The 12,082-nt window shown below is 32.0% G+C and overlaps 1 protein-coding gene across 1 annotated transcript in view; it reads right to left on the bottom strand.

Moving 5' to 3' along the window:
• LOC105622854 overlaps positions 1-12,082 on the bottom strand; it is a 128,252-nt gene that overhangs the window by 30,202 nt on the left and 85,968 nt on the right. The window contains exons 3-4 of the mRNA XM_012204300.1: positions 4,758-4,893; positions 2,216-2,349 (exon numbers count right to left, since the gene is read on the bottom strand). Coding sequence (XP_012059690.1) covers positions 2,216-2,349; positions 4,758-4,893 — 270 coding nt within the window. The remainder of the gene's footprint in view (positions 1-2,215; positions 2,350-4,757; positions 4,894-12,082) is intronic.

Here is a 12,082-nt window from a genome sequence, read left to right as displayed (position 1 = left end):
GAAGAGAGAGAGAGAGAGAGAGAGAGGAGGGGGGGGAGGGGAAGGGGAAAGACGCATTAAAACATTTAATTGAAGCGTTGAGAATGAAACTTTATCAATCGATAGGGTACTCGACGATTGCAGAAATACGGATGAACAACTATATACTTAATCCTCTCACCGCCTGTCTTTCACTTTTCTCTTTTCTTGTTTTTTTCCTTGGTATGCGATCGTAGTTCGTCTGATGTTGCACTCAACAGGAGAGCTCTACAGATTACTAGCGTACGCTTTTCCACTTGAAGGTTCCTCGAGATTTATCTACTTTATGGAACGGAAGGCTCGGCACGTCTTTATAGTTAATCACGTGATCGTATACTCGCATGAATCTCGTTTATGTTATTCAAGCTAGTCATGCAGTAGCATCAATAAGCTGTTATAATAGTATAAGATATAACACAAACACATCTAAATATACAGGCGCATATTATGAATTTTATTTTAATTAATACTTTCACTACATGTCAAGTTTTATATTACAATAAATAGTTCATATACAGATTCTTGATATCCAACGAGAATTCCATATCAAATGGAATTCTCGCTAATGGATATGAAAATATAAATAATGAATAGCGATAAAACGAGCCCAATCTCATGTCCATAGTGATAATTTAACCAATGACGAATGTATGCATGTTTTGTTATGATGGTGATTCAGTTGAATTTTGAGCGAGAAATTATGCGTAAAACTCTTTATATAATATCATGAAAAATAAAATTCGAAACGTCGCAGTGATTAAAAAAGTGTGATAAGTTAAACACCATTGTATGTTATGTACAAAGGATATTTACATATGCAAAACATATTCAGAAATATCAGAACATTAAAATGATAATTCGTTTGCGGTTGTCATAAAGCGATGCCGAAAATTAGATGTGTCATAACGCGAAATTCTAATTTTTGCAAATTAATTTTCTATACTTTACAGCATATTGTTACACAGAAGAAAAATCTTTATTGAAAACGTAGAGAATGTAATTTTAGCAGTTATGTTGTAAAATATATATATATATATATATATATATTTTCAGCTTTGCTTTTTGTTTTAGTACAAATTAATTATATCTCATGAGAGATGATATTGTATGAGATTAATACAGAATCTCTATACTTATAAACATTTTTTGAAAATAGCATATGTATAAAGCCATTGTTTTGTATTAAATTCAAAAATGAAAACAAATACATGAAAATAAAAAACTAGATAAAACAAGCTTTACTAATTTTCTTTCAAAATTTGACTTGGATTACTTTAAAAAAAGCTGCTTGTATATATTTATTAAAATGTAGCTTTTTGTACGTATATGTATATTTATTAATATGCAGTTATTAATTAAAAAATTGTACTCATCACGTTTGTGTTCACAAAAAAATAATACATTGACAAAACATTGGTCACGTTTCACATCATCTTAATTAACATCGATGTAGATTAATAATTTAGAAACAAAATTCTGTCCACGGATTTAGTTTATTGACAATTCTATCAGCCATGTGAACGTGCACAGAATGTTTCAAAGTGACAGCAACTGTAGTTCATCCTTTATTAAACTTCAATATTAAATTATGACGGTAAATTGGGGATATCAAAGTTTATATGAAATACAAATAATGTATTTTGCGATGGCTTTTTATAGATAAAAAATATGCCGAAACCGCGAAATTCGATTTCTATGTATTTTTTAACAAAATTTGGTCTGCTTGTCCGTAACAATAAGACATTTTTTAGAGTTATCAAATTTTGCAATTTTTTGGTTTATATTTTTATTAAAGATTTCTATGTAACAATTTTCTCTTTCTTTATTTAACTCAATTATTTCTCTCTACAAATAATCGATCAATTTGCATACAAAATCATGTTACGTGTTAAATTTGCTGGAAGCGCTACGGTGTGCCGTGTCGAACATGTCGATTCTTTTGTGTAAATCTCGCAATGTGTATTCCGATATCGGTGCGGTTTTGGGGAGAGAAGCCCCTAGGGCTAGGAAGAACCTAGTAGTATAGGAACGGTGGGATTGATGTAATGGAACGGGGCGAAAATGTAGTAGGCGCAAGTCCCGGGTCTTCCACCATTGCAACTCTAATCATCCAGTAAGGTCACGTAGCTATGACTACGTCAAGACGTATATAGGGATAAGAGAGATGCGAGGATGGCGAGAGGCGATATATACTTACAGCGTCACTGTTGAGCTTCCACGTAACGTCAGGAGCGGGGCGGGATTTGCCTGAAGTGCAGTTCGCTCGTAACATCTCGCCTACTGCTATGCGCTCCTTCTCGGTACGAATCGTAGGATCCGTTTTTGGGGCGTCTAAGGCATAATAATTATGTCGTTTAGCACATGCGACTGCTGCCACGGCACTAACTCGACACCTGGCGACACGCCAACGGCGCCGGGGGCGTCATAGAGCATACCGGAAACACTTGAACAACGACTCTGTCATGTTTGGTACTGACGACTAGGGCTAGTGTTTCCAACGTGTCCCTCGGCACCGCTGCCATGCATTTTGTTTAATAATTTGTAATCTGCATTACATCGTGACATTGCTGCAGAAATTATATATTCTTATCTGATATACGAGATTTTCCCTCGTGCAGAAACAGTTGGATATAATTACGGTGACCATACATTCTTTATTGTAAAAGACAGTCCTTTATTTTAGGTATACAGTTATCCTTTAGATTTATTTGTGTCTTTAAAATTTAATTTTGTTCTTTATTTTTCAATATTGATCCTTTATTTTGACATTATGGGAAATTCTTTTTTAACTAGCATTCCAATCTATATGTATATAATATTATATTAATAAGAAAATTTTTACGGAAAATATTTTACAATTTTAGGCATATAAAGGCAATTTGTTTTTGTTAATTATATTTTTTAATTTTTTAAATTAAATTATTCAAACTGGAATTGTTTTCATTTTTTTATTAGTTCGAACTTTTTATTATTTCAGTTCAAAGCTCAATTTGTTTCAAGTTACAGTCAAACTAATTTAAAACTATCAGAAAACTGTGCAGTATCTCGATTTAATTATACTGTGCAATAAAATTTTATAATGCATAGATTCTTGACAGTAATAAACTGGTTTGAACATATGTAGGAACAATGCCCTAAACTATTTCAGATTTATTCTTTATTTTCTATAAGACAATATGGTCCACCATAGGTATAATAATCAACAAATAATAATATATTTTTCTTTAAAAGTTATAATTCTTAACTCTCTAACAGCAAGGTGAATATTTAGATATCCAAGAAGATACTCTCTCAGAAAGAATTTTTGATAACGAGACAAAAATATTTTTTACGTATTTAATTTTATTTTAGCAACCTTATGCAGTATAAAAAAATAAAATAATATTAATATTAATTGGATCAATAGTTCTTTTTCTTCTCCTTTGAATTAAATAAGCAAATTTTGAGATAAAATCAAATTTATTTAAGTAACACATAAATTATTTCGTAGTATTAATATATATATGTTTCTATATGTTTAGAATAAATCTTTACCACTGGCACAAATAATATTTGAACACAAAATCGATATCCAAGATTACATCTTATTCTAGATTTAAGAATTTTCTATTTAAGAGTAAAATATTCTTTTATTAACAATAAATATGATCCTTTTATCAATCCTATTTTATATAATATAATAGATCGAAGAATAGTACCATCTGGAAATCTTTTCCAGGATATAATAATTCTTCGGATATAAGTTGATTTGACCCAATTGCGTTTCTCATCGAATCAATGTATAAAATGTGTAAAAGAAGTTAAATAATATAACACGAAATTTCTTTCTCTATTAACTCTCTTATAATAAAGTGAATTTTTAAAATATCAAAAAAAATAAAATTAGATTCAACCCGATGATTTATTCATATTTTATCTAATCAATATAATAAAATGGGTAAAAAGAAGTAAATAATATATATGAAATATATGAATATGTGAAATTTTTTTTTCTGTTAAACAACGTATGCACGCTGTAAAATAGACAAAGCTATGAGGTGCATTTTCACCAACTTGCTATTGGAGGATTAAGGAAATCATAATAAATTGTGATATTCATAAAATACGATTAAAATAAAATTATGTTATTATAATTTGATTGCGTGACACAATAAACTCTCTGATTTGAAGATCAAAATTATTCTGCACCTTTCTGTATTTTTTTATAGCATTTCTGTATTTTTTATTCACTTCAAAAATATTAATTTGTCAAGAATTTTATTTTTTAATTTATATATTTGACTATACTTATTTTTACTTCTTGTATTTTATCTATTTCATATTTAATCTTTTTTTCAATCTATATACTTTATCTATATTTATCCAATTATGCTGCATAAAGTTCCGGAAAGTATAGCAAACCATATTATATTTTCAGTAAAATAAAAATTCAATTGTGTGTATAAAAAGGGATTACAAGAATATCGGAAAATAAGCATAGATTCAGTTTGTCTATTGAAAATGAACGATATATCTTATTGTAGTGTATTATAGGGCACATCGATTTTCCTTAAATCCGGTATTACAGCCGATTGTTGATCCCTACATTGTGTTTGCGAAATGTATCACCACTTTGGAACCAAGTACTAAAATAGACAAAGAATGACGTGTAGATATATTTCGGACAATTCCGGAACGAGCAATTTATCTTCGACAAATCAAAAAAGAAATTTTCAACGTCGACATGCGCACGTACTTACCAACTACTTCCATCTTGGCCCTTTGGATCCCAGTGTGATAAGAAGGGCTGCCTGCGGACACTTCACACTTGTAAGTCCCAGTGAGCTCTCTGGCCACGTTCACCAATGTTACGTCGTGCGAGTTCGATTTGGAGACCTGTAAAACGCGAAGCTTGATGTACCGTGCTTCACCTATGCTCCCTATTCTACACCCTCTCCATTTTGATTTTCTATACTCTGCAACTCATTCCTTTTTCCCATAGTCATTTTTACGTCCGTACGCCGTTACGAAAAGTTTCATTTTTCATGATGGAGGTTTGTCAATAGTTAGAGTCCCTGCACAATCATGAATTTCCAACCCTGAAGCGATGTCTCGGCAATATTCTCATGCAGATAATTTGCTGGCAAGAATTTTATTTTTGCGTGATCTTCATAAGAATTCATACAGAACTTTAGAGAATGTCTACATTTTAACATTTTCCAATGTTGCTCCAATTAAACTTCATGCTCGACGATCACGAGTTCGGAGAAAGTTTGTCGAAAGAACAAAATGCAATGAATAAGACGCAAGGAATATTCATTACTGGAATGGTTCACCGCTTGTATTTAGGTAACATTCTTTTAGTCTGTCTTATGATAAGGATGTTGCGATTACAAAATAGCGAGACGATGGAAAAGTAAATTTTCATAGAATTGGTTATCAGTCGTGCTTGCACTTAGTTATCCCGTGTTCGCTAGTCTGGAGAAGGAAAACGATAATAAGTATCGAGCGTGCATTCAGGCAACTTTGCTAAAAGCGGATCTCAGTGAAACTGTCAGTGAAGAGTAACGCCATTCGCGGAGATTCTTTTCAAAACGACGTTCTTCGGAATGCTTTTAAAGGTGTTTGAAGAACTAAAGAAAGACCTGACAGTATTACATATAGATTACTGTGTGGAAAAGAATTTTTTATTGGAATATCTTTGGAGGAAGCATCACGTTTTAGCTATCTCTTATCGAAGAACAAAAGTTTCTTGTCTTGCAATATCGATCACGATGACATATCATTGATTCACAACACGTGTGTGGCATCTACGTCAAAAATAAGTCAGCAGCGTGCTTCGACTTCATATGCTACTTTGAGATGTGCCCGAGAAACGCATATATCTATCACAAGAACTTCGAAGTTAGCAAAGGGCAACGTGAAATTTTGTCTGAAAGCGTTGAAATTTCGTATTAAAAAGTTAGTACAGAAATGAAGATAAGTTTTGAACAAAAGTAAAATTGAAGTAAAACATAACTTTATAATAACGTAGAAAGGATCTGAAAGATACAATAGAAACATATCTATATTATGATATGCAATTCTGTTTCAAGTATTTATATTGTAATTAAATTTTGTGCAATCTTCTTTTTTTCATAATATTATAAGTGATAAATAGATTTAGGTCTTGTTACAAAGACCTATTTCCTCTTAAAAAATTTCAAATTCATGAGGATTAATCTAGCGCCCATCTTTTTCATTCGATGTTCGCGTCAAATCTGGTATTAAGCATCGCTGATATTGCTCTGCTCTGCATTTTGTACCGCTGATCGATTTTACATCCAAACCTTTTCACGTTTAAATCTGGATCCTGCGATCCGACCGCGCACGTTTCTTTTTTGCGACATCGCTCTCTTCCTCTTCGCAGGCATTTATATTCATCGCGGCGAGCGTCTCCGCCTCCTTTACAAACTATATCGGATGAGAGGACAGGTCTTTTTCATCGTTTCTTCCGCTTCTGGCATCTCGGCGTGGACGAGATGCTCGATGAAAAATATCAATGAAAAGGATTGCGCGCCGCGAGTATTCGGATCTACTAGGGCGGAAACTGCGGGAGCCACGCGTTACCTCCTTTATGAAAGGTGTGAACATGCATCCCATTTTTCAGTCTGCGTCCTACATTCTTGATTAAATGAAATCACACGAGCGAATACATGCATGCGCATAACACATGGTAAAATCTCTACCAATTTAAATATAAATAGCAACTTAAAGATTTTAACTTGTTCACATCGCATCGGTTTTACTTTTAAATATCAAATACGAATTTGAAAGGAATAAAGACCGTCTTAATGTACTTGTTAATGTTAACATTTTTGTTAAAATAATCAACAACAAATAAATTTTTTCATGTCATTAATTGTCGATCAGAGAATATAAAATATTTCTAATGTTATAGATGCACGGAAAGAATGATTTTACTGAAATATCTAAAAATTTAACTAGATACAGACCTGAAAATAATTTTAAACCATCAAAATAATTATGTAGGATGCTCAAGCAGGTTATTAGAATGTCAAAATTTTTTTGCAGCATTGCTCATTATGCTTGAGTATTCTATAATTATTTTAATGATCTGATGAAATTATTTTCAGATTTACATATCTAATTGAATTTTGTAATTCTTCAGTAAAATCATTCTTTTCGTGCGTAATAAATTCCATATTTCTATGTCCTATACTTACAATTTAGAAAGAGTGAAGTAGCTTGGATCGCTCTCTCTCTCTCTTAAGAACCAAGTTGAAGGGAGATTGATAGAATTGGAAGAAATGCTGATAAGATTCAATTCTTTCTATCGCAGATGCTAAGATCAGGGAAGGCATAGTATACTATACTTATTTTATCTGCATGCCGGAAAATGTTTTCCGCGAATATCCATTTTCGCAAACTCATACTCAGGTAGAATTATATTTGACGACTTTTTTTTTCTTTAAAAGCCCACAACACAGAGTAATATTTGAAATTTTATTCTTTGTATTTGTTAAAACGTTACGAGGGTACAAGCGCGCTGTTCTCTCTCGATTCATCGATTACATAACAGTAACAATAGCTCAATACCGTTACATGGTATTACGGACCATGACTCATGTGGAACAAATATCGCCTATTCTTATATCGGCAGAGAAAATACTCGGTTGGAGATATACGAGCCAATCGGGATAGACGATAGAAACTTAATCGAATAGTGAAAAATTATTATCCTAAATCTTCGAGCGCACACGAGAGAGCGATCGCATCTCACGTATTACGAAACGTTCGTGCAAAGCCATTTCTCCTTCGAGTTTAGCTCGACAATAACGCAGTGATAATTGGCAAGTGGGGTATTGTTAAGTGGTGTTGTAAAAAGACGAGATTATCGGTGGCTGCCACACAATTTTGCAGCAAAACGATAGTGAACTCATTCTAACTGTCGCGACATGGGAAGCGAATGATCGCGAAAACGTCTTTCCAGTTCACCATCCGGCTATTTGCGCGAACGTTGTAAATTTTCCGTATAAGGATTATGCTGGCAATACCTGCCGTTCTATCTACCGACTTAGGATGCTTTATATGCTCATGAAAATTCCCAGTCTAGCTTCCTATCTGTCTCAGCTCGAGCCGAGTTTAAATCTTACGCGACTTGCTTTACTCTTATTCCCGTGTCCCGCCGTAATTCACCATGCAGTCATTTTCTGAATTAATATTCATTTGTTAAATTGTTCTAGAAGTTATTCGTCAGGGAATTATCGAGTTTAATTCTTACATCTCATCTTTTTCTTCTCAATCTTTTAAATAGTTTTTTGATATTTAACAATCAATGTGCACATATTAATGTAATTTATACTTTTGAGAACTCAAACTGTCATTTTTTAATAATATTTTAATCAATTAAGTAATATGTTTTAATTATACATAAATTAAAACACAAAAACGCAATTTTTTTTTTATTAATTGAATTGAACATTAATTAATAAAGAAAATTGTAGACTAGAAAATTGTAAATTCAAATAAATATTAAGTACACTTTAATTTAATTTGTAATAAATAATTTATTAAAAATTATTCACAAGTTCGATTTGTATTTAAAAAATCATGTAAAAATACTGAAAATGTTTTTTTTAGAAAAATTTATTGCGTATAAAAAATATTTTATAGATTACTTTTTGTAATAATAATAACAAAAAAACTTAATATGTATGAATTCATTAATTATATCTCAATTTTTTATTCATTATACCGGATCTATCATTTTGAATTTCTAAAATTTAGATATACAGCAATCAAGGAAATTTTCAAAAATATGAGTTTGATAAAAATAATCACTGATATTTGAAATTTGTTTGCCCTTATTGAATTGTTATCAGCGTTATTGATTTGTTATCAGCGAAAAAAAACATATAAATACAAATATTAATAAAAATCCGTACAGTAGAAAAAATATGTATCCTTGTACAAAGATTAATGCTCCCTATCATTCCTCGTATTCGAATGTTCTCAAAATGTAATGGAGATTAGTATCAAAAGTTATATTTTTATTGTCGCTTTTGTAAGTGTTGCGAAGCAATAAAGTGAAAATCTTGTAAAATAAGTCCAAATTCATACGAAATTCCAGTTGGAAAAATTGAATTTTTACTGTCACATTTGAAGGAAGAAATCGGGAAGACTAGTCTTGCTTCAGATGGAAGTCCCTGTATCTATAACGTCAGTGTCATTTCGTCACAGCTTCTTTCGATAAGTTTCTCTTTCCATATCATTCCTCTTCTCATCACCCGTGCTTTTCTTTTTTCGAGAAAGAAATACTCACAACTTCAAAAGTCATCTGACACTTTTTAAGCGAATTCCATCTCGCTTTTCCACGTTACTTCTTGCCTTTTTGATTACTCTTCTTTTTACCTTGTCTTTCCCTGCTCTCAATAATTCATTTAGTCTTTTTTCATGCATTATATTCCTTGGTCTCCACAATATTGTACCGTTTGTTCCGATTTTTCTCTTCATCGCTTTTTTTTAGCCAGGATCATCTGCTGTATTATTTTTTTAACCATATCTTTTTCTTTGAGTTACGTTTTTCTTCCATTTAAAGTTCTGTTCTACTTTCGTCCTTTGCGGTAATTATCAGTAAAGCACGACAATCCCACGAGAGTATTTTCCTGCAGGACTTCGGTATGTTCCCTTTGAGTCGTCGGACAAAAGGTATAACAGAATAGAAAGTAAAAAGGAAACCAGCGCAGGACGCTATTAAATGTACACGTTACAAAATATACGTCTTCCTGGGCGTGTTGTATTTCATCCAAGATATTTATTAGCTAAATCATTAAGCAAATTATAAAATTTATAAGAAGAAAATAGGTAACACAGAATAATTGATTGAGGTTATTGACTATTTTTTTCTTAAATAAAAATTAATTTTCTATCATGTATTTATTTCTCGAGTATTGATTAACGTTTAACTTTTTTTTAACATTGATAATATTATGAAAAATGCGCTAAATTTAGTAAAAAAGTTTAAAATTAGTAAACAAAACAAAATGTTAGTAATATTGAAATTAATGAAATAATAATCAATTTCAAATAAAAGAATAATTTTGCTGAATTGATCTGAAAATAATTTTGCTGGATCATCAAAATAATTACGTAGGACTCTCAAACATGATAAAAAAAAAACATGTTGCAAAAAATGTTGGATGTTCTATCAATTTGGGCGTTTTACATAATTATTTTTATGGCCCAAAAATATTTTCGGAATTGTATCTATAATAACTAAATTTTCAAATATTTCAGTAAAATCATTCTTTCCATGCAGTAAATCTAGATGGCTTTGTCAAACTATAATATTAAATTCTTGATCGCTACACAAACTCTAGATTTAAGCCTAGATTTAACTCTAGATTTCATATTGATTAAATTAATGTAAAATGTAAGTGTATTAGAATGGCAGAAAAAATTATTTGTGAATTATTCTCATATATACTCAATAAGCGCAACCATGTACCTAGGATTAATCTCTAACATTTTTCTTCGACGCGTGAGCGCGTTTGCGAGGTCGTTATACAAACCTACAGGATATTGCTTTCGCGCCGAGTGCTCTCTCTTGCGGAAAGGGGGATTCCATTTTCTCGAGCGTCGGAAAATTTAAGGAGAGCCACACCTTAAGAGAACGCGAGAAAAAGGGATGTGAAGGGAAGGGGTAGATTCGCGACGCGATTGCGGCGACGTTGAATCGACGTCCGTAAAACACGGAACTCGCTTGACCCAGGTTCAAGCCGTGTCGCGGTCGTAGTACATGCCATAAATCAGTCTATCGATTCTTTTCCTCACCCTACACCTGCAACAGAAACTTTTGCCTTCGTCGTGACCATATCGGCGGAAAAATGGAGGTACCACGATGCATGAGAGATTAGAAAGGGCGGTTGGGGAAAGGAAGATCGGTTGTCCAGGGAGCGGTAAGAAGTTTCGTCCGCGGCGAGAGAATGCGACTAGATCTTCTCTCTTATCGAATCTACTTACAGGCTGTGTTTTCCGTAGAAAAATAGATTACGATCGGTTCGAGCGTGAATCGCAAAAAGATAGCTCGTCGTTTACTCGCGCGAGCGCAAAAATCGGGCCGGCTTTAGTTCTTATCTCAACGGCTCTTCGAAAGAAAGAGCACGTTTGATAAATGGATCTAAGTCCATCGATATGCGCATCTCTTGAGGAATTTATGATACACATTGTACAACAATGCAATACGTTGCAACTTAAAGTATTAATTTAAAGTAATTTAAGACATTTAGCAATCGAATTTCAAGTTTCTTCATATTATCTAAGTTGCGCGCATATTGTTTTTGCTAAAACTTGAATGTCGATGATTAAATTCCATGACACAATATAAAATTGTTAACTGCGAAACTTGAAATTTTAAACTTATTTATTCTGGTACCGTGTAGAATCTTTTTCATGGATTAAGGACTGATTTATTGGGAAAACTCCATCCGTATAATGAAGACCATGGTATTACTGAGATTAGTATAATAAACTTTCACGAAAGTGTTATTAAAGAGATAAGATTTTTATTGCAAGTTAATTGAGAAGTTGAATGTAATAAAGCTAAATCTAATCGGTGACTTAGTTATTACTTTAAAAGAGGCACTGTTTATACTCAATGTAAAATATACACATACACATGCAGCAAAGATATTTCAGAGAATTAAAATGTTTCAGAGAATTCTCTTACTTACTGATCATTTGAACAATTTGATTTTTCCATAATTATATGTGAATATATATGATTATATCTTTCTTCATATTTTAATTTTTGACATTAGACATTTTCATAATAAAAAGTTTAAGATTTTATTAAAGTTTAAATCTAATTAAAGATTGATTAAATGGAATAAAAATATCTATCAAGAACGTTTAAAAATATATGAAGTGAAAAATATAAGGACAGAAGAATAAAAACATTATGAATTCTTTCCTTATACCACGGAAATGTAACAAATATGCAAGATGTCTATACGTTATAAGACTAATTCTCTAATTTTTAATATGTAATTGAATTAGTTAAAAAAAAAATGAAAATTTAGGA

Source organism: Atta cephalotes (genome assembly GCF_000143395.1).
Source record: "Atta cephalotes unplaced genomic scaffold scaffold00001, whole genome shotgun sequence".
NCBI lineage: Eukaryota > Metazoa > Arthropoda > Insecta > Hymenoptera > Formicidae > Atta > Atta cephalotes.
The sequence above is the reverse complement of the archived record's forward strand: the minus strand, read 5'-3'. Positions and strand labels throughout refer to the sequence as shown.